The following is a 22,306-nucleotide window of genomic DNA, read 5'->3' as shown; positions in this document are numbered from 1 at the left end:
TCTGCAGCCTCTCAGACACAGAGATAGGAACACCAAGAGGGTGGTAAGGAGGTGCAGGGCCTGAGTGTGTAAACAGAGAGGTTCTAGGGTCCTTAGGGTTTATGTTGATGCTTCCTGTCTGACATAACTCTCTCCACTTGCTCAGTAGTTCTCTGCGTATATCAGGTGCAAAGGGGCCTAAATAAGCCATGACTGCAGCCAGGAGAAGTGAATCTCCTGGTAAGTTTTGGTTAAATAGCTCTGCCTCCTGAAAAGAAAACAGAAAAATATATACAGTATAGAAATGAGATAAAATAGTGAAAATCATAAGTATTTATACAAAAAACATTAAAGAATAACACTATCAAGTGAAATATTTAAGCTACATGAACAGTACATTTGCAAATTCTGCATTACCTGACCAGCAGCCTTCCAGTCTCTGGCAAGTGTCTCCAACTGGACATCACCTGTAGTAGCGTTTCCTTCCATGATCCCAAATTTGTGCAGCTCCAAATTTTGCTCCTCTAGGTCCTTCTGTACAAACTGCAGCTGAAGTTTAATGTCCTCTAGATGATGGCATGCATCCTCCTTGCGCTGCTTGGCCAGGTGTAGCTGATCTCGCACCTCTTCAGCCAGCACCACCAATTTCTGCTCGACCACGAGCTGGTGGTGAATCCTGCAGCATTCATATGTAGCCTGGACCCATCGACACAAGGACTCACAGGCCTTGCTCACTTCTCGCACAGACTCTGGCACAAACTGAGGACTGTTAACTATCTGGGCGAGCTTCTGCAGCTGTTTGCTTGTCAGAGTGTAGCGGTCAAAAAATTTGAGCTCCTGGGAACAGGAGATAATATAGCAGAATTAAAATCACAGAACAGCCATTTAATTTACAAAAGATTCAAAACTATAATGCTAAAGCAATTGCCTTTTATTCCATGCAGTGTTACATTATTATTTTTAATGTACTGACAGGTGCAAACTTTGTTCCAAAAATATGTATTTTTCCACACACCTGGACAAAGTTGGGCTGTCCAAGAAACTTTTTAGCGTTCTCCCAGCCTGTTGGACTATTAAACATCAAACAAATAGCATCCATGATTTTTACCACTCCATCAGGTGGATCTCTGTAGTGGCGCACCTCCTCCAGGTCAGATGGATTCAGACACTCAAGGACCTTGAGGCCTGCCAAGAACATAGATCTCACCTGGAAAAAATTTTAAATTCATATTCATTTTCTGTGACATTTCCATGAAATGTTATAAATCATTCCAAGAGACTTCACCACCCACTATCTACAATAAACAACCTAAGGTGGTATAATAAAAAGCATACTAGCTGAATTATTTACTAGCTCACAAATGTGTTGGGTTTTCTTCAAAGTATATATTTATAGGATTTTGGATGTAGATATGAATAAAATGAGAAATCTGATTACCAGTTTCTGAGCCTGACTGATGTGCCCTTCCAGGTGATACAGCTTGTTCTCCTTTACAACACATTCCTCCTGGATTTCCTCAAGCAGGCTTTTCTGGTCATCTACAGCTCTGAGGAGCTCTTTCTCACGCTGCAGGGCAAAGAGGAAGGGAACACTGCATTAATCCAGATATCAAAATGTGTAGTTTTCACAATAAAGTTCTCTGTTAAGGTAATTATTGCATATTATAATTGCAATATTAGCTGAGGTACGTATAGTACATAGTATCTTTTTTAAAAATTAGATGCAAAAAATGTTACTGTGTTTGTCACTTTGAAATAAATAAAAAATAGTAGCATAGATTTTAGCATACATAGGCCTTTGAACAGCACTGCATATACTGCTTACTAGGTTGGTTGAATCATTTTTGACTGTGATGACAAATGACTTTCTGGTAGTATAGAAACTGTGTCAACACTGCTGCAACCTCATTCACAATACTGATCCCACTTTAACTGCATGTACAGCACTGTATGCTGAATTGCTCTACAATACCTGTTGTGTTTCGGCAAACTTCTCCTGCAGTCTTTTTATGTGCTGCACAGCTGTGGCATTCATGACATCTAACTGGTCCAGAACAGAGGTAACTCTGAAAAAATACAGTAAAGGTTATTGTAAACCAGCAGATTGTTAAGACCTGCACAGTCTGATGCAACAAAGATTCACTTTGTGAAGCTTACAATGTTTGATTTTCATTGCAACCGTGTAAAGATATTGTTCAGGTTTTAGTTTATAGTATAGCTGTGCTGGTCTGCATGATAATTTACAGTGTACCTGATATTGTTACTCACAGGAACAGTGAGGAACAATTTTATCAGATAAAGCTAGGTCACAGTAGTATGCATGTATTAGTATATGCACTGCATCAGAATAAGTACCGGTGACAAAGAAAGAAATGAAGGAAAAAATTCTATTCAACTACCAGTTTAAGACAAAATACCTGTAGGCTTGGCCCTGCCATTGTTTGCGGAGGTCGTTGTAGATGTAACCAAAGTGGGCAATGAACTCCATATAAGTCTGAGGGCTGAAAGGCTGGGCTCTTAGAAGGATAGAAGCATACTGACATGCAGATTGATGGATACCTGCCATAGCCACAGACAGACTGGCTTCTAAGCCTTCTCTCTCCTCTAAATAAAAAAGATAAGCAAAATGATATGTCTTGGAAGAAATAACACTGCATGGTGTAAAAATTAACTGGGCATAGACTAACTTTGGTGTTCTGACTCACTTTTGTATGGACTGCTTTTGAGGCATTTGAGAGCAACTTCCTCTAAAGACTGGCTGGACCATGGCTGGTACACCTCAACACAGCAACTGTAGTTTAGGGCCTTCATCATTTGTTCCTGGATCATAAAAGGTAAAAAGTCATTTGCTAAGGCACAAAGCTTCGGTCACATGTACTGTACAGTCATTCAAAGAAAATACATACATTACAACTATGGGATCCATTGTTTGTAGGTATCTCACTGGTGTCTGACATGGACATCAACAGGAACACATGGACATTTCTATGGATGTGGCTCAAGAACCTTTGTTAAGACAAACAGACCAATTATGATTTACAGTGTACAAACATTATCTTTACAACTATTTACTGTAAGCAATTAAAAAAAAATTCTATAAGCCCATTGGTGTGATTTTACGTCACCATTATCATCATAGAGTACCTACAATACTACTACAGAATGAATGAATGTAATTACTGATAAATGTACACATCACAAGTATATTAGCATTACATACAAGTCCGGATGTTGCAAAATTATAAATGCAGACTGATTACACTAAATCTATTTCTACTGTAGGTCTAATCCTTCAATAAAACAATCTGATGAGGTTGAGCACTGACAACTATACGTTCTAGCATTAGGAGTAATAGATCAATTAGGCTGTTTTGCTTACTTCTTAAATCTGAAACTGTCCACAAGGCATCTTCTTGAGGTTTTCACAGCAGTAACCCTAGACATAAGGTTCTTCAGCTCCTCCTCTGTGTAGACAGCTGGGTAGGTTCTGTGAGCCATTGCCACCAATAGTTCATCTCTAACAGACTGATTAATATCTTGATGGACCAGTATGATAACATTACCTCCATCTGTTCTAGTTCGATTCCCAGCCTCTTTTAGGATTTCATGCAACTTGTTCTCATTACTAGAATGTACCTCCATCAGGTGGTAGCCAGTTAGGTAGGCAGCTAAACGCACAGTGGCCTTACGACCTGTGCCTTTGGCTGCACCAATCAGTACTCCATGACCTCCAGGTATGAGCAAAGCCCTGAGGATATGTAACAGCTGCCTCATTCTCTGTCTGTGTACAATGTATCTTGATGTAATGTTGTAGTAATTATTAACTTCATGTCTTGCATCATCTTCTGTTCTGTCCATGAGAGCAGAGAGTTTTTGAAGCAGTGTATCAAAGTCTTGCTCCTTGTAGTAAGAGCTAAATTTGAAAATGCCCTGATGATCCACCGAATTCAAAAGTTCAGGACCAAATACAAGTCGGACCATTATGTCCTCCATATGCTGAAGTGCCTGGTGCTGCAGTGTGAGCGTTTTTAGGCTTGCCTCTTCTGATCGACTATTTTCCAACAGAGAGGAAGGTTCAGTCAATGTATATTCTTGGCTCTGGTCTGACTGGCCAAATGGTTTTGGCTCTTGTGAAAGACTTTTTGTATCTGGACTCTGACCAATTTGCTTAGAGGTTCCTGCCGCATCCATGGGAAGTGTTTGAATAGCAAGGCTTGTGACAGCAGGTGTAGCGTCTGCACTGTCAGAGTGAGGCTCATTAACCAATTTAGTTCCATAGTATGTTGTTGCTGCATTGGCTATGAGTGACACAAGAGTTTTGCTTTCACCCTCTGAGCATAATCTGTCACTGAAAGTACGCATGCATTCATGCATCCAAAGATGTACTATGTAAAGAACCAATGCTGCAGGCACTGGCAGAGCTGGAGGATACCCTGGAAGTGCATAGTCATTTTCCTGCATTGCCCCTGTGTTTGGCATGTTAGGCTGCCACAGGTACATCCCCTGAAAGACCTTCTGTAGGTCACAGTGGGAGAACATATAATGGGGCCTCTGCATGGTAGGCTGGAATTGTTCACACACTGCATGATACAGATTTTTGGTTGCAGTGACAATACAACATGCCATATCTTCAGCACTCTGCTTAAATGGCATTTCTTTGAGCCAGATTTGTAGCCTAGGAGAATGAATAGACAACACCACATCCACAGATAGGCTAGGGAGCACAAAGATGGAGAACAGGCGTGAGAGGCGGGAGGATATCACATTACTGTCATGACTGCCTAATCCAGAAAGACAATAGGTAGCCAAGTAGCCGATGGTTCCAGAACTCAATAACTTGAGGCAGTAGGTATTAAATGTTAGAATCTCTCCCTTTGAAATACTCTGTCGTAGCAACTCTAGAGCCGTAGACGCCTTCCCAAAGACATCTATCAACAGGAAAGGCAGAAATATTTATCATATAAAATTTCAGAAATCTCAAAATCTGTTTCAGTTGTACAGTAATAATATGAACTCCAGAGAGGTAAATTTTCTTACTCACCACAGGGGGCTTCGTGCAAATCATCCACAAACAGGAGCAGTCTCTGTTGTTTGGCTGGAGCACCCACAGTATCTTTACAGTACCTCTGGCAGCTGATGTTATTTAGTACAGCACACAGATCTTTGGAACTTAGGAGTGGACTAGCTGCTAGGCTAATGTGCCTCTCTCTCCACTTGTCAAAACTCAGCAAAGCTTGGCACAGGCTGGTTTTTCCAGAACCAGGCTCTCCTACAAGCATCACTGGCTGGTTTGCCTCCAACATGAGGTTCAGGAGAAAGGCGTGTCTCCCATACTATAAAAATATAGAAAAACACTTGCAAATTAAAGTATTCAAATGTAATGAATACCATATTTATGTATTTTCACTACACCAGTAAGAATTTTCAGGACTAACCTTGGGAGTGACATCATTTGTCAACAATGTGTTCTTGGGGAACATCTTACTGTCGATGCTAAAAAAGTGTTCAAACACACTCTCTTTATCAGGAACCACAATTTTGTACCGGCAAGTAAACAGCGCTTCGCGGACCAGCAAGTTGAACTGTGGCCAATGGCTGAAATAAAAACAGTAACTTAACACTGGCTACTGAAATGAATTTTTAATACTTTATGTAAAAAGCGATTACATATTTTACTTGAATGAACATATATATAACTGGAACATTTGTGAACATATACAATATGGCATTTTACCAAGGATGCAGATGTCCACCAAATCCCCAGATATAAGCCATCAGAAAAAGATTTCTGGCAAATAGCTCTTGTTTACTTTGGGCATCTGTGCCTGCTGTGTCAGTTCCATGCAAAGGTATATCTGGTGAGAGAGTAAGTGATACTGTTATAATAAATGTAACATCACTATAGTACTACTACAAGGTTATAAGTTCATGAGTAATGGTTATACCTTGGTTGTGTATTTGTGGTATTCCCTCAGCTTTTCCTACTTCCTTTCCAAAATGCTGAAGGAGGGCACGCAGTATTCGAAGAAATGACAGGATTTCTTGCATCCCATTCATGGGGCTTTTACAATCATCTCCTTTACAATGGACTGCAGAGGTTAAACCCTTCTGTCCAAGCAAACTAAGGGTGCTGGAGAAAAGATCTTCAGCCATTCGATTCCACATTTCGAAGGTCCCGTGATCTAGTCTATGCTCACAATAGAGAGCATCCATTTCACTCTTCCAAACAGCCTTCCACAAATCAGTTCCTGTGAAATGAACAAGGCTACAGCGGGTCACTGCAGAGGGGCTGGCATTGCTTAGGTCTGTGACCTCCATAAGTAGCTTAAGGTGCAAGTGTGATGGCACAAGTGTTTCACCAGTTGACAGGAACAGAAATGGGTCCTCAGGATCGCACAGTGTGATTAAGTAATCTAACCAGCCCGGCTGCCCCACAGGCTCCCCATCCATTACTAGCCATTTTACTATTGTGGTCTGACCACTTTTCTTATTATTGTAGCAGAGTTTAGAACTTGTGCGTTCATATCGTTCTGAATCTCTCAGCACCCTTGTAACAGCTCCATCTTGCCATCCTGTCTTTTCACGGAAGCACCCAAATACCTCTTCATGGGACATGGCATTAGGAAATATGACCACAGTGTGAACAGAGCTCCAGTTTGAAGCAGAAATCTGTGGATCTGCCTGTGGGGCATCTGCATTATTCATATTGCCATTTTCAAATACATATTCCACAGACTTGGCAGCCAGACTACTGAGTGCCCCAGCTAAAGCACAGTAACAGGTTGTCTTTCCACTGCCTGAGGGGCCAATAAGCAGAACTGCCTGAGAAGATTTCAGTGTCTGGTAAAGTGTAAGAGCACCCAAAAGTATTTCAGTGTTAGAGTGAAACCCTCTCCTTTGTAATTCTTCTGTGACTGCATCTTTAAGTTGGTTCTTTTCTTCTTCCTCAATATACTGTTGAGGAAGAGGAAGCTGGCATACTATAGGGAATGCGTCCTTGAAAATCATGTAGAACTGTGAGGCGTTCTTGTGCTCATAAAAAAGAGGTAATAATACAGAAAGAATTGCTTTAACAATGGCTGTCTCCTCCACTATTCCCTGTATAATTGACAAATGAGAACTGTGCAATCTGAAAAGTTTTTCATTTTCTTTTCTATCCTTCTCAGTAACTCTGGCAGACTCATTTGGTGAAGACGCCGAGTCAGGTTGTTCTGCAGCCAAACCTTTAGCCTCAGCAGAAATCTTTTGTTGCCTTACACTTTGCTTTAAGTGAATTTCAGAGGCAGAGATGATCTTTTGCAAGATAATAAGAAGGCAGCTTTGGTCATTAGTGACAAACTCAGGCAGACAGAGGGAATCCTTGGCCAGGTTGATGAGGGACACCAGACGTTGACTTAAAGACATGGCCTCTGAGAAACCAATGGAAGTAAGCATTACTTCCGCAATGATCCTGTAATCCAGATTAGCTAATCCAACAGGCCTTGTTGCAGACCGCAGACTATCTGGAACCTCTGTATAACCCTTTGATGGGATGAAAACACATCCATAGTTGAGATTAGCAGAAATGCTTTTCCCTCCAAGTACCAGATGGCATTCTGGATCATCAATGTTTGTGCAACCTGTGACCCCATCCAAAGTCCTGTCCTTTGTCTTGCCTTTCACCTTTTGATTATTATTTTGTGTTAACTTAGACAAGGCCTGGTGAATGTCTACTAGATGCTGTCCTAGTGATGAAAGGACTCCTTGTGTTAGCAAGTCCACAGAATCAAGCAGAAGCAAAGCTCCAGTCTGCAGAGCACCAAACAGCATCTTTTGAACAACACTGAACCTCATGCTTGGACAACACTGCACAATGACGACCTGTTGCCCCAGTGCTCTTCCTAACTGGACGGCAGTCTTTTTCTTTCCTGACATGCAAGGTCCATTCACAAACCCACATCTGTAGCTTGTAAGAGCAAGGAGAATCCCCAGTATTGCCCGATCTGTGGAAGGAGTATGCACCATCCAATCTTCTGGACCAAAATACTCATACCCATATTGGAGGTGATGGGCCAAAACATCCACATAACAGGTTGGATTATCACTGCCCTTCAGACTCTGATCCTCTGAGATTATATGATACTTCATCAAACGAAGCCACTCAAAAGACGACTCCAACACACATTGAGCCTCCATGAGTTGAGATAGCTGCTGTGCATGATTCATTGTAAGTTGCACTAAAGCACGCAGACACATCATCATGTACTTTGAAACCAGAGATTCACTTCTGGTCCCTGTGACTCCATCCCTTATGAAACAGCCAAGGTTTTTCAGTTTTGCAGAGTTGTATGCCTTTAGGTTGCTTGACTTCACTGGGCTTGATTCTTCAAAAGCTTGTTGAATGACATTGCACCACAATGCCTCCTCAGCCACCAGCAGACACTGGAGAGGATATTCAGACAGCAGATCCAGCACAGCTTGTGCATTTTCACTTCTACAAGCAATGTGGTGCAGGATGTCTCCAACCTCTTTATCATGTACCAGATCTTGACTGAATGGTTCAAGCTGGTTTCGCACAGCAGCACATTGTTTCATAAGATGCACCATAGTCAACTTCAATTGTTTCTCAAGGACACAAAGCCAACCCAAGGCACTGACATTTGGTTCTAAAGGAGACAGAAAGGTAATGTGTTCATTGAAGCTCCCGAAAAAACCCAGTACCTTCATCTGTCTGTGGTCTTCAGATGTAGCCTCAATTCTCTTTACATCTCTTGCATCAGATGGTATTTCACCATCCAGTTCAAGCCGGTGAATACCTTTAAAGCATTTCCGTACAAAGGGTTGTAGTGTGAAAGGTGTTGGATGAAAGGAAAGAAGTTCTATCACTTCCCTGCTGCTCAAGAACCAGAGTCTTGGAAACTGTTCACACAGGGAATCCAGAAGATCCATTACCTGGTTGGAAATAGCTTCCATTGTAGACAGGCCATCAATTAGAATCTGGCAAAGACTATTGCCATGAAATTTGTCATCTGTCTTCTTGGAGTTAACAAAGTTTAACACATGAGGGTCAGTTGATACAGAATTCATAATTTCCTTAAATGTCTCATCAACTGGCTGCAACTTCCCCATCTATAAAACAAACACAAAAAACATTAGTCTGATATGTAAACTTACAGTAAAGCTAAAAATATGCCTGCTTTAAAGCACTGCAAAAGCTCAATGTTTTTGACTTGTGATAACACAAGGACATACCAGATCCACTTTTTGAAGACTCAGGAATGTTTCATTAAACATCTTCATCAGGAAGGCCCATATTTGCTGGTATCTTTCAAATAAATCAAGCAGCTGCTCTATTAATATTGAAAGAAAAAGAAAAACATGCACTGTATTTCTTGTACATGGAGGCAAATATTGAAAAGCTTTTTTTCCTGAATATCTGATTTACCAAGCTCTTGCAATGATTGCACCCATTCTTCCATCTGCAGCCTGACCTCAACACTGTGTGGAGACTTCAACATGGTGGACAGAGTCATCAAATCATTCTCTATCTCAGCTAAATGTATTTCCAAACCTGAGTGAGAAAACCAATGGCAAATACAAGTAACATGTAAGAAGACTATTGCTCTTACACATTCCACCCTAACAATGGAGCCAAAGTATTAATCCAACAAGTATTCTAACAATGACTACAATAATAACTACTACTACTGCTACTAATTTGTATTATTAAAATGGTTTCTTGTTATTTAGTCTCACCGATGATGATGAATCTTGCATCATTACATGTGGGTTGACAGGTAGGTTGCTTCTCAGTGTCTGTTAATCCATGTTGTGACTTACAGTGCTGCCAAACAGGGAGAGTGAATTTATCCAGCTGGAGCAGTCTGTCTTTCCATCCCTGTTGAAGCTTGTGGAAGGTTTGCTCCATGTTATGCTCTGCTTGTGCATTCATGCATATCTGACAGAGTAAAAGAACCAGAAGCAATGGACAACAGGCAATAACAGGAAATAGGGTAGAGCAATCAGGTATGAGGGAGAGGCAGATAAATAAATGGATAAAGATAAACATTATATACATGTGTACATATGTATATTTCAAGCTATCAGACTGGTGCATGTGGCAGGCTCTGTCCACAGTTCATTGCACTATGGTCATGTTAGGTGGGTAACATACACCAAATTAATTAAATATAGCCATTTACATATTAAGATTATTATGTCCATTGATACTAGCAAATACTGCGGCAAAATATTTCACCCCTTTTGGCTTCTGATTTTAGTACCACCCCATGTCCAGTATATGATCTCTCTCCTGCTCTTACCTTTGTAATTAATTTCTGGTGATCTTCAAGTTGTTGAGACATCAGTTCAGCGACAGTCACTTTCTTCTCTGCCGCATGCAGTAGGCCCATGCCTGCCAGTTGGAATATAGTTTGATTATTTCAGATACACTGTGAATCACAAAACATAGGTGTTACAACATGGGCAGTGTCTGACCTTCAAAAATAGCTCTCCGGTGTTTATGTCTGAGCGTGGGACTGTGTAGCTTGGCCATGACTGCAAGCTGACAGCTTAAGCTTTCCAGCATTCCCCCAGTGTCTTGCAGCACTGCATCACTGGTTGGTATGATGCTTGTTAGAGACAGAACTTTCTCTTTCCACTCAGCAATTTTCCCCTGAGCTTGTGACACCACAGCCTGACAGAGGATTTCATAAGATTTGTTGCCTTCACTCTCATGGATAATGGTGATAGCTCAGGGTTTTGAAAACAAAACAAAATATCCATAATTTTAACTCAGTATATTAGTACTTAGCATCCATGTGCAGTGGATTATGAGATAGGTTGCACTCGCTGGTTGTTAACATTGAAATACAACTTTTAAGTTCAAGCAAATATCAAACAAATAGTATAAATTGGTTGTCATAAATAAATAGAAATGATTACCTAAAATATATTTTATCAAACTGTCACAGAGAAAGTTTGCTTTACAGGTTACCTCACTGAAAAACAGCTGTTTCCATTCTTCCATCCACGCTGTGTACTCAGCAACCAGTTCCCACAACTTTCTCTGAGTTTTGACTTTCTGAAAATTTGTTTCCATAATGGTCAAATCCATGGTACGTTCTAATGGGAGGCAACAAAACATAGAGGTCTGTTAAGGTTAGGACTTTAGTAAACATATAGCATGACATGGTTTTCCATCTACATATGCCCAAAGCCAAAAGTGCTTCACGTTCATAAGTAATTTTCTAAAGCCTAAAAATAACTCATGTACACATATTATACAGTCTCACCCTGTAGGTTTTGACTGTTCCTACTAAGCTGTTCCAGTTTTTCACATAGGCTGTGCACATGTGCATATATAGTGTTCAGTTTGGAGACCATCTCTTTAGCATTCTGCGTTGGGTCAAGGAAGGGTCCTGATAGAGCTTTAGAGACCATATTTTTAAGGTCACACATCAAAAACGAGAACATTGTGTCCAATGCATTAGCTGCTGAAGGAAGACGGTGGCAAACGATGCTGTCTGCTTTCTTCAAGAGGGGAATAAAACAATCCCACAAGCCCAGCATCTATATATAGAACACAGACAGAAGCACACTTACTGCAATGCACACAAAAGACAGCTGAAATGTGAACAACTAGCTGTAATGTTCAGAAACGATGCACAGGTTACACTATAATGTGGTTATTAACTGCGGAAATTTCACTTTTATGCCTGCGAACCTTTTCTTCCAAAGCCAACTCCTGCTCAGTCATTTTCCTATAGTTTATACAAATTGTGTTCTGGAGGGAGTGAATGTACTCCAACTGTTTCTGCATATCAGCCAACATTTTCATAGATTCCCTCACCTGCAAAAAGAAGAAACATTAGCATTTTTATCAGTTCTTTCTAGTTTATCATGCCACAGCAACTAATGAGCTAAAAGAAACCTTCCATCCCCAAATAACAGAAGGTCAGAATTATGTATCTTCAAATTTGGTGATTGGTAAACTTCATTTTAAAGATGAAAAATCTACTTAGGTACTGTACTTATTGATGTCCCAGCAAGCTGAGTGACAAGTAACTGGTATATAACCAAACTATAAACTGTCAGTCTGATGGTGTTTAACAACTCATCATCACAAAGGTTCAGCGGATTCAGGACACACTTGTTCTAACAAGGAAGAACCCCGAGGATGAATAAGTTTAAATGAGTTTAAAAGGTTTCAATACCGTAAGAGCGTATTTTGAGAGGTCACATAAATCCTGCGGCTCTGTCTTGAGCTCAGTAGTAGCCTTCTCCAAATCTGTTATGAGGCTCTCTGAGTGCTGCTTTATCTGATCAACTAGCTGCTCTAGCACTTCCTCCTCAATGACCCTCAGCTGTCGCACTGAAGAAACAAAGGTAAAGAACATGAGAGCAATTATTATACAGCCTGGAAAGCAAGGTGCAGATTTCTCAAACCATCTAATGACCATATAGGTAAATTACTACTTTACAAAAGCAGGGCTCATTAGCTAGTCATTTCTTCAAAGAAACAGATTTATTCAGTCGTTCCTGTTTGAGGCAATGATTATTTGACCTAAAAAGTTCTTGAGCAGGAATCATTTGAGTGTTTTGAGTCAAACTGCAGTGCAGACATACCAAGAGCTTCCTTAATGTGTGTGCAGTGGATGATGAACAGTCGGTTGGATGTAGAGACTGATGAAGGAACTGTGTTGACTCTTTCAACCCAGTGGTGCACCTTCTTAATGTGTTCCTCATATAATAAAGCAGGCTGACCCCTCGTGGACTCCAAAGAGGTTATACTCCATTCACTAATGAACAAACTGATGTCTACCAACCATGAGTAGTTCTCACATAGCTGCTGGTTTTCTAGCTCAGCTTCCTGCCCAGAGAACAGTAACAATTACTAGAAACACTGACACAGGCAGGAAAATGATTACATATTAATTACCACTTCATTAACATTGGCTAGTACTGGATTTGAAAATGCTGGTCTTACCTGCATGCTAGCAGCCTGCTCATTGTCAGCTTGTTTTGTAATGTCATTGATGCTGATCTGCCACTCCAGCTGTGTCTTGGAGAGAGGACAGTAGCAGTCATGCACCATGTTGCCCTGCGCCATCAGTGCGGTTTGCTTCGGCAGCACCAGGCAGTTAGCTGACAAGTCTCTGAGCAATTGCCAGCAGCAAAACTTTCTGCTGCCAGTCATTTTATCACTGTTCTTACGCTTCCCTGTGAATTAAAACAGTGAAACTCAAAATAAATCTGTTTTTCAAAGCAACAAATGACAAAAAACATGATCAGACCACCACTGTTGTCTCCAAGCCACTCTGATACAGACAGCAACTTACTGTACATACTGTGTTTATTCCTTCATTACATTTTTCATATTCACACTGTGATTGTTGGTCTGAAACCTGACCTAAGCTTGACAGGGCCACACACATGACAAATTCAGGCCAGGCTCAGACACATTTTTATTTAAACACTGCAGGTTTTAGTCAGCAGGAGCTGAAATCAACCAAAATCAGAACAGTGACATATGAGGGACAGTTAACAAATTCAGTTCAAATGTTCATACCTGTAATCAATGGATGTTTGATACAACTGAGGTCAGAAGTTAAATCCTGAGCAAACTCAGAGCTCAACACATTGTTGTTGATCTCTAGGAAGAATCCACAAGTGTCACACATCTAGCAGAGAAGAAATATTTTATGAAGTTGAAGATAAACTTGTGATCAAGATATTTGAATGAATGTGTATTAAGAAGATTAAATTTTATGTAAGAATGAATCCTAAGTAATTGTTGGATTTGTCTTACTTAAAATTATAGTCTTATTAATACTTTAGAATAAACAATATGATTTTTACCATTACAAACTGTCACAAATATGATGTACATTTCTAGTAACCTTAAAATTAACCAATGACCATGGCTAAAGAATAGTAGATAATATGGGCGCAGCTGTAATTTCAGGTGTGGAAATTTGTAAATTACCTGGATTAAGGAGTCACCAACAGTCTGGAGTGCTTCACTCACTGTCTCTTGGAACAAATGTATAGGTGGGTCCACAGACAGCTGAGAGTTGGCGCCGAAACACAGCTCAGTATCGAAGAGACAGCACTGTTGAGATTTCTTCCTCTAACACAAATACACAATCAGCATTAATTTATTTAAAAATGAATTACATTCTCTGTGAGTCAACTATCTGATGCTTCCTCTAATATGTTATGTAGCAGCAGTGCAGTATAGCAACTTAAGCTTTGTATCCATATCTCTCCTGGTAATAGCTTGACAGCACATTGCAACAGTTCTCTATCTGAAAATACTATGTCTTACACACAAAAATAAAAGAATTATTATGTTTTTGATCATTTTATAAGCAAGGGGTGTGTTTTTGTAGCAGAACACTGCTACATAAATGAAGTTAATAAATGCTTTTTTGTCACCTTCAAAACATTGTTGAGAAAAGAAATGACATCTTGTTTGATGAACGTGATGAGACTCTGCACAATCATTTGATCGACGAGATAAGCAAAGTTGCCTAATTTCTGCAAGGTGCTTTCAGACCTCGCCAACTCTCTCTTCAGCTCCTGCTGGTGAAGCACATGGAGGTGAATGGATTCATAGCAATTATTCGGCTTTTTTGCATATTCCAAGTGCAACTGCAGCTCCTGGTGTGCCTTGTAACTGATTTCTTTCACCTGGGGACAAAACAGCACTACTAGAGATGATTCCAGAAAAGGACAGGCTTCATTCTTTTATGAAGCTATAAAGGTTCCTTATAATGTTCTGAAACTTTACTTATGAAAAGCTAATAGCAACTGCATTGCAACCATTAGTGCTATTCTTTATGCTCTTCACAGATTTTGAGTTCCTTAATGTTTTTAATCATGTCAGAAAAAAAAACAATGAAGTACCACATTTAGGATGACCGTGCGAAGCTGTGATAATTTCCGAAGGATCTGCAGACACTCTTGATTCTTGGTTATCAGTGCATTCTTGAATTCCAGCAACGTGTAGATTTTAGACTCCTCCTGGGGCAGTTGGTGCGTCTCCTTCACATCTTCAATTAGTCTGTAAATGATTTAAAAGTTAAAAGTAATTATCTGAACATCTAATGTTAAAAAGAAACATCAATCCTAAACTTTATATTAAAGTTTAAAGGTCAGATCCAATAGTTCCAATATCCAATTCAGAACCACAGGTTACAAGTCCGATGGTTCCATAAGCATTACACCAAAAATTGCCCCTCAAAGAATATTACACTAGGGGAGTATAATTAGCATGCTGAGAGCCCATGTTTAAGTATCATTAGTGCTGTAACTGTGATTTAAGACTTACATTTGCTCTAACTCACCTGGTGAGCCGATGAAGAGCACATCTGAACTGAGGTACAACTGTTAGCAGCATATCTTGCAGAACCCCACATCTGCGCTGAAAAACGATCTTGCGCACATTTCTTTTCCACCTGGCACAAAAAAGAACAGGCAAAATTTGAAGATTAAAAAAAAAATCAAACACAACTTACAAGTTCTGGGAAAGACAAAGTACAGCTTATATGTACTTACCAATCGAAAGCTTTTCGCAGTCTGAAGTCCCTGAAAAATGAGATTTCCTGCAAAGCTGCCCACAGCACAGACTCTCTGTACCACTCAGCCAGACTAACAAGTCCACCATAGCCCCTCTCTGTGACATGTAGTACATAATTAGGGGAGAAGACGTAGTGTTCAGGACCAGCCTTACTGGAATGGACTACTTGTAGCTCATAAGGCCTAAACAGGAGGATAGATATATCAATGAATCCATGAATTCATAGCTTAGTTGTTTGCATTCCAGCTGAATGAAATTACTACATCCACAACCGCCTGAAATGCCAGGGTGGGAAATAGCCTTGTTCTGTTGTACCTGTAAGAGTCCCGATCCACTTCTTTCAGGTAATAAAACTGCTGCTCTGTCGGGTCTCTTTTCTGGGCAAATATTTGAATGACCTCTGTTACAGTGAGTGGAAACTTAGTTGGACAGCTCACTTTCCCATCTTTTGCAGTCCTTATCTTTTTACCCTTGTATGTTGTGACTTTTATGGATTCATCTTTCTTTGTAAGACTGAAATGATAAAAACTGTATGTAAGCAACAAAGAAATTCATTCGGGACTCCAGTAGCTTGTGGAGTAAATGTTGACAGCTACATTTGTCAGCTCTTTATGTCGCTTTGACAACTGGAAGAACACACTGTATGACAGAGTTCCTATAATATACAGGGACATATTTTTCTGGAAAACATTTCAAACAGACATCTTATGTCCTAGGCCTATTACATACCACCATTACCATCAACAGTGTGGCAACAATATAACATTTATATCATAAATTACCACAACCAGAATTATCCCATGTACCTTTGTGCTGTCATCTCCTCAACAGTTCTGATAGGGATGTCGGTTCCTAATGCTGAGGCCATTAATCGAGGTCCTTCCGTCCATTTTGTCTCATCTATGTCTATCTTGGGTCCTACTTGGGACATAAGACGAGGAAGTTCCACCACTGATAAAGGTCTGTCAGAGGGTACACTTTGGAGGATAGGTGAATGACTGAACAGATGCCTTGCTGAAAAGGCTGGTGACTTGGGGCACAGAGGCGGCAAAGTCACTTCAGGAGGGTGGGTCTTTTTCTTAGCCTTGGATTCTGGCCTTGTATTGTCTTTGTCACAAATCTGACAAGTTCCATCATGAGCTCCTTCCACTGGAGTGGCAGTGAACATGGTGCTGATCACTCTGTGAATACCACCAGAAGGTTTACATACCACAAACTTTATCTTGCCAGGGTTTTACTCTGAGATTTCTGCAAGGAATAAACAAATAGGTAAACTTGTATCACCTAGATATCTCCATCCTGCATTGTTAACTAGCTATACAGTAAAAACAAAATAAATTTTTTGGACCAAGTTAAAAATGTAGCCTACTTGAATTAGCACAGTCTTGTATTTGCGTTGTGTTCCCTGTAAGGTGCAAACACAATTTTAGAATCTTGGAATATTTTCTTCTGTACAATAATGTCATCATTTAATGATACAAGCTAGTTTTCTCCATTATTTGCTGTCTGCATTTCCATTAGCCCATATTACTATCTTTGGGCCATATGCTGTATCTAACTATAAACATCAATCACAATCTTATCAAAGGTAATAGAAAAACACAAATTAAGGTTGTTTGACTAAATTAAATTAGGACTAACACGCTGTTTGAAATTAATTCAATAACATGTTATGGATTCACATTATTTTCCATTAAAATAATGTTTACTAGTAAATCCTTACATAATCAAGCACTGTTTGCTAGCTAGCTGAGCTGGCCTTATACTGGAAGACTGATAAGACTCAAAAAAGACTTTTGAAAGACTAAAGTCTGACCCCCGCTCAACAACTAAAGACAGTTTTAAGTCATAGACTATGATTTTGAAAAGACTGGGGGTCTTGCGGGGTCACTTTTTGCAAGAATACAACTACACTTCTCTTTGAGACTACTCCTCATATGTTCCTGCTTTTGGCTACAGCTGCACTTGTGTGCGCAGTGTTTTCCGCTTTGGTGATGGACGGAGCTCAGCTATTGGTTGTTTCACGTCACTGTCTGCACGAGCCAATACTAAGGACTAGAGATAAAATTAAACACGTTGTAGCAAGACTCCCATGACTTTATTCCGATCTTGGAAATTTGTCTGCGACTAGAAATCGCTTGAAAAGTCCTTAAGTGTAAGGCAGGCATTAGCTATTTTAGTTAAGTTAGCAACAGCTAACCTTAAACTCACTAAGTAGCTAAAGCAAAGAGGTCACGCCTGTTTGCAATACATCTGAAAAACACCTATCAACAGAATTACAAAACAGAAAGTGAAGTTAAAGCACTTTAAAACAACTAACTAGCTAATTGCGTGAGAAACAAAACTTGAGTGACTTTCTTACCTGACTGTGGAGATGTTGTCGGCGCAACCCCGGCGACGGCTCGTTGCCATGGTAACACACAATCACTTCAGTGGGGGTGTTGAACGGGTCAGTGTGTGCTGATGAATTTCAGGTATACCGAGTTTAACCTTTCAGTTCTGATCTAATACAGCTTGCCCGGATTACAGCAAGAAAACACTCAATTCTACTGTACCAAAGCCTTAGAACACCCCCATTATTCTAGTTTTTATTTTGACATTTAAACTCTTCATGTCCACCTTAAATAGTACAAATCGAAGACATAACTTGCATGAAGTACACTCTAACAAAAAAGCTCACCAAAACTAAAAAATATATGTACATTTCAAGTTCATTTGGCCTTTTTCAGGGATCTCTAATGCGTTAACTTAGGCTACATCTTTCAAGCCTTGAAAATTGATGAAAACGGTTCCTACAGGTGTAGAAACTTACAACAACAAACTCTATCTGAACAAAGTCAGTGTTACTACACTCTCTGAAACAGTATTTGGAAAAAGGCAATTAACAAAGGACATCAGACTTTTTCAGGGTTTCATCCTGCAGGCTTCAAATGATGGAATAACCGACACAGTGTCCAGACTTTCCAGACGAATAATGAAAGCAAATAAAGCAACCTATGTATAAGTGCAATATATTTCTGGGAACCTCTGCAACAGTGCTATCTATCTGAACAATATTTTTCAAATGTGGAAAGAATGCTAGTGTTTGTTTGGCTGTTGACTTACACTAATAACAACTTGTGGTAAAATGGAGGTAACCCCAAACTGTTTATTCCGCCTACAAAAACTTCCTCCTGCTGCCTGTGTACCATTGTGCAGTTGTAACAGTCATCTTAATTCCAGGCCTTAAAAAAATATGCCAGGTGCATGAAGTTTAATGGGGTGGGTCATTGGTCTGAAGGAACAACTGCCCAACCACTTTTTTTTCACATCCTACCAAATGCATCAGTGTATTTATAAAGACCAGAAAAACATAAAAACTAGTAGAACCCAACACTTTCTCTCCTCCTTTCCTCATCTAAAGCAGCATTCCTGTGTAATTACTATAGACTATACACTCAGTTGGCAGTTTATTAGCTAGACTGATTTAGCTAAAAGTCAGTCTAATACAACAGTCCTGTATTACCTTCTCCTTCATGAAGGTGAGAATGCTCAGTTTTTGATGAAAATGTTTTAGCTTTGATTCAGCTTTATGATCATTTTGTACTCTGTCCAGCTGTTAAATTGCAGCTTTGTTTAGCCTAAACTTTTTTCATACCTGACATTTTGACTTATTATACCAAAAGGTCAGGTGTAATTTAAAACGTGAATCACTGCAGAATCACGTTTAGGACCCTTCAATAGCCATCACTAATGTGCTTTGCTACTCAAAATGTCTGCTGATAAAAAGGCCCTAAACCCAGCTGGCATTTTGACATAAGAGGAAAAAGCATAGGTGAAGATACACATCAACAATGGTTCAGTTCCATTAGGTGTCCCAGTGAGCCACTATACAGTACCAAGACCTCTCCTAAGTGGAATGCATCGATAATGTTATACACCTGTGGTTTTCCTGCTATGTCAGATATGACCAATAGACGTAATCATTTTAATCTGACTTTTTAGACAAAATGTACACAGTAAAAAACCTACTCATCAGGAAGTCCAGTATCACCATATCCATGAAGTCCACCAGCCTGGTGCCTTTGTTGTATGGCGGAGTCTTTTTCACTTTCGAACAATAGTCTGGTTCTGTCTCCCACCTAAAACAGACACATCTTCAGCCTTTAATATAATTACCTCAAACAACTAAGGAGTCTTTTTATAATTATGTTTTCACATAAAGGAATGAGGTTTTTAGTCCTGGGGCTGTGCTTAGATATAGCATATTTTAGTCATCAAAGCAGACTGGTTCCTCTATGGCCTTGCACCTACTAACTTTGCCAGCTTGCTGCGGCTGTAGGAGCGTCTCCAGGGGGATCTCCAGGCCCTCCGTGCCGCAAGGGAGATATCTGGCAGCATTACCGCTAAGGAAGCCTCCAGGTTCCTGGGGCGGCCACACACAGCATGCTCTGTGGAACAGTAGTAGGAGCACTGGCCATAAAAACACACATTTCCCACTAGGGGGAGCCAGAGGAGCATAGAGAGGAGAGGAGAAAAAAATAACAAAGGATAAGTTTACATTAAAGGGGCTGTAGCCTCAATACATCCATGGGCTGTGGCTGGTTTTAATTAGTGAGAATTAGAGGAGAAGAAAATCATTCAAAGAGATTCATATCAGTTGTCATACGAGGGAAAATGTATAATGGAGGAGTGTGTGAGCGTTACCAGGGGAGGTAAAAAAGGTTCGAGCCAGCTTGTGGTCGGTAGTGACCTCTTTGACTTCCTTGACCACATCTACCAGCCTCCCGACCACGGGAGGGACTCTCCTATAGCCCAAAATCCTACAGAAACAGTGTGGAAAAAAAGACATACAGGCATAATCAGGCTGGGGGAGGCATTCAGAAATTGAAGACCAGAGGGAAGGGATTGGAAAAAAGAAAATAAAATAGAGTTACATAATGTTAAATATGTTTACTATGTGGCCATTTCATCCACAGTTTCACTCACTGTGCTAACTGTAGAAGTGTTACGCTGCAGGTTCTTTGAATAAAAATGGACTTGGTACCTGTCCAGGTGAAAAGCTGCGATTTCTGCATTGTGTCTCTCAAAGTCTGAGAAGTAGTAGAGGTTGTAGTTGGTTTCATCATTTCTATCCTGCCTGCCAGGCAAGATAACATATTTATTAATGATACATTTTGACCAGTAAAGTCTCTTTTACTACCTTGGTTCCATTAAACATCCACATATGGCTGTAGATGTTTCCATTTACCAAAAAATGTGACTAAACCTCTCGCAGACAATTCCTTCCTAATGCTCGAACAACACATTTCTCAGTTGTCTGAAAGCTTAAAATCCCTCCCATTGATTCATCTTCAATTCCCATCACAGTTTATTGGATTCATTTCAAGAGGGTTTAAAGGATTCTGTGCTTTTTTCTTTTCAGACACACTCTGTAACACGATCTCAGTGTGACTCACTTCATGGGTTTGACCATCGCTTTTCCATAGTTGGGAAATGACATCACCAGCTTCAGTTGCGTCCCCCCAGACTTCTGCACTGAAAAACCGTATGGAGAATGTTACCATAGCAACAAAGCACACTGTTTGCACACACATACGATACGCTGTGAGCAAATGCACTGGCCATTAATGGGGAGCACACATAAATAACATATGTGCATCACCACCAGGATATAATACAGCACAGTCAGTTTGTGGATACCTACTACTGTATTCAACTCGCACTGGTTTACACACTGTAGCTATATTTGGAAGGACACTTAATTACTTTGCATTCACACACTATATATTACCAGAAGTATTAATAAGTTAGAAGAATTTATCCTTAATGGTAGATTCTGTATATTAGCTCTATATGTGTATATCTTGATTACCACAGATTTCAGTACATTTGTATTTGTTACCTGTACGTCTTATGTGAATGCCATTGTATTGTACTGTGGTGACATTGTTGTGGAAGGTAAGTGTGGAAATAATGATTTGTAAATCATCTGTGCCCTGTATTACATTGAAAACAATACAGTAGTACATCATTTGAGGTGATACCTCATCAATTTGATCATTTTTTCAGTTTTAATTTTGATTTTACATACTGTCTCAACTTTTTCTGATTTGGGGTCGTACATGTCCAGTGGCTCATGTGTTCGTCCATCCTCTACTAAGACTCCAAGGCTTCTGAAAACATCACAGTAGCTTTCATTTCAGGAGAACCTCAAAGTGAATCTACAGGGAAAAGTCTAACCTTGAACCTCAGGTGTCACACAGTCACAACAACCCTCCCTCCCCTTTATTTTGCCGTTACCCACCCTGAAGCCCACCCAAGTTGCAGTAATAACTGCTATGCTGGTTGCAGTCCAAGAGAATTTGGTAATAGGCACATTTATTCAAGAGATGAATTGAGTCACACTAAAGTGACTCAGATCCCTCCGTTTACTCAAAAAACCATCTTATCGTTGCTCGTCTGACGCCTCAGCCGTCATATGTGATCAGTGTGTTGTTGGTGTATCAGTGTCAGGCTCTGTGCTCTGCTCCTACCAGACTGTGGTGTGGTGCAGTAAAACAGGTGGACAAAATACAAATACAAAAACACAACTCAGAAGCTACATGTGTCACACCTGCACTGACGACACGGTGTGTGGCAAGTTGCTGGGTCAGAGCCTCCATGTTGGGGTCATGATGAGGGTAGAGCTGCCAGCGGGAAATGCCCAGGTGGAAGCGAAGCCAGGGAGGGTGGCTGTTGCTGTTGCTGCTCCGCTGGACGTTCTCATAGTGTTCCTCGCTGGCG

The 22,306-nt window shown here is 40.2% G+C and overlaps 2 protein-coding genes across 2 annotated transcripts in view; both read right to left on the bottom strand.

The window, feature by feature from the left end:
* The window catches only part of dnhd1 (dynein heavy chain domain 1), a 23,283-nt gene extending 6,337 nt beyond the window's left edge, over window positions 1-16,946 (bottom strand). The window contains exons 1-33 of the mRNA XM_020586224.1: window positions 16,911-16,946; window positions 16,348-16,789; window positions 15,857-16,054; window positions 15,520-15,723; window positions 15,309-15,419; window positions 14,869-15,025; window positions 14,398-14,652; window positions 13,946-14,089; window positions 13,529-13,640; window positions 12,947-13,179; window positions 12,586-12,829; window positions 12,174-12,331; window positions 11,684-11,809; window positions 11,253-11,529; window positions 10,955-11,082; window positions 10,456-10,654; window positions 10,281-10,372; window positions 9,715-9,916; window positions 9,404-9,529; window positions 9,211-9,308; window positions 5,925-9,087; window positions 5,714-5,834; window positions 5,415-5,574; window positions 5,021-5,312; window positions 3,359-4,907; window positions 2,886-2,985; window positions 2,685-2,799; window positions 2,397-2,583; window positions 1,952-2,045; window positions 1,418-1,546; window positions 995-1,186; window positions 397-816; window positions 2-247 (exon numbers count right to left, since the gene is read on the bottom strand). Of these exons, the coding sequence (XP_020441880.1) occupies window positions 2-247; window positions 397-816; window positions 995-1,186; window positions 1,418-1,546; window positions 1,952-2,045; window positions 2,397-2,583; window positions 2,685-2,799; window positions 2,886-2,985; window positions 3,359-4,907; window positions 5,021-5,312; window positions 5,415-5,574; window positions 5,714-5,834; window positions 5,925-9,087; window positions 9,211-9,308; window positions 9,404-9,529; window positions 9,715-9,916; window positions 10,281-10,372; window positions 10,456-10,654; window positions 10,955-11,082; window positions 11,253-11,529; window positions 11,684-11,809; window positions 12,174-12,331; window positions 12,586-12,829; window positions 12,947-13,179; window positions 13,529-13,640; window positions 13,946-14,089; window positions 14,398-14,652; window positions 14,869-15,025; window positions 15,309-15,419; window positions 15,520-15,723; window positions 15,857-16,054; window positions 16,348-16,709 (10,194 nt within the window). The 5' untranslated portion in view covers window positions 16,710-16,789; window positions 16,911-16,946. The remainder of the gene's footprint in view (window position 1; window positions 248-396; window positions 817-994; window positions 1,187-1,417; window positions 1,547-1,951; window positions 2,046-2,396; window positions 2,584-2,684; window positions 2,800-2,885; window positions 2,986-3,358; window positions 4,908-5,020; window positions 5,313-5,414; window positions 5,575-5,713; window positions 5,835-5,924; window positions 9,088-9,210; window positions 9,309-9,403; window positions 9,530-9,714; window positions 9,917-10,280; window positions 10,373-10,455; window positions 10,655-10,954; window positions 11,083-11,252; window positions 11,530-11,683; window positions 11,810-12,173; window positions 12,332-12,585; window positions 12,830-12,946; window positions 13,180-13,528; window positions 13,641-13,945; window positions 14,090-14,397; window positions 14,653-14,868; window positions 15,026-15,308; window positions 15,420-15,519; window positions 15,724-15,856; window positions 16,055-16,347; window positions 16,790-16,910) is intronic.
* Window positions 1-22,306, bottom strand: part of LOC109951609 (extracellular serine/threonine protein kinase FAM20C-like) — a gene marked incomplete at its 3' end in the record, with an annotated part of 32,720 nt that overhangs the window by 7,569 nt on the left and 2,845 nt on the right. Inside the window, exons 4-9 of the mRNA XM_020586211.1 lie at window positions 22,137-22,300; window positions 20,980-21,058; window positions 20,568-20,660; window positions 20,228-20,343; window positions 19,839-20,019; window positions 19,553-19,662 (exon numbers count right to left, since the gene is read on the bottom strand). Of these exons, the coding sequence (XP_020441867.1) occupies window positions 19,553-19,662; window positions 19,839-20,019; window positions 20,228-20,343; window positions 20,568-20,660; window positions 20,980-21,058; window positions 22,137-22,300 (743 nt within the window). The remainder of the gene's footprint in view (window positions 1-19,552; window positions 19,663-19,838; window positions 20,020-20,227; window positions 20,344-20,567; window positions 20,661-20,979; window positions 21,059-22,136; window positions 22,301-22,306) is intronic.

Source organism: Monopterus albus, unplaced genomic scaffold (genome assembly GCF_001952655.1).
Source record: "Monopterus albus unplaced genomic scaffold, M_albus_1.0 scaffold398.1, whole genome shotgun sequence".
Lineage (NCBI taxonomy): Eukaryota > Metazoa > Chordata > Actinopteri > Synbranchiformes > Synbranchidae > Monopterus > Monopterus albus.
Note: the sequence above shows the minus strand (reverse complement) of the source record. Positions and strands in the feature narration are given on the sequence as shown.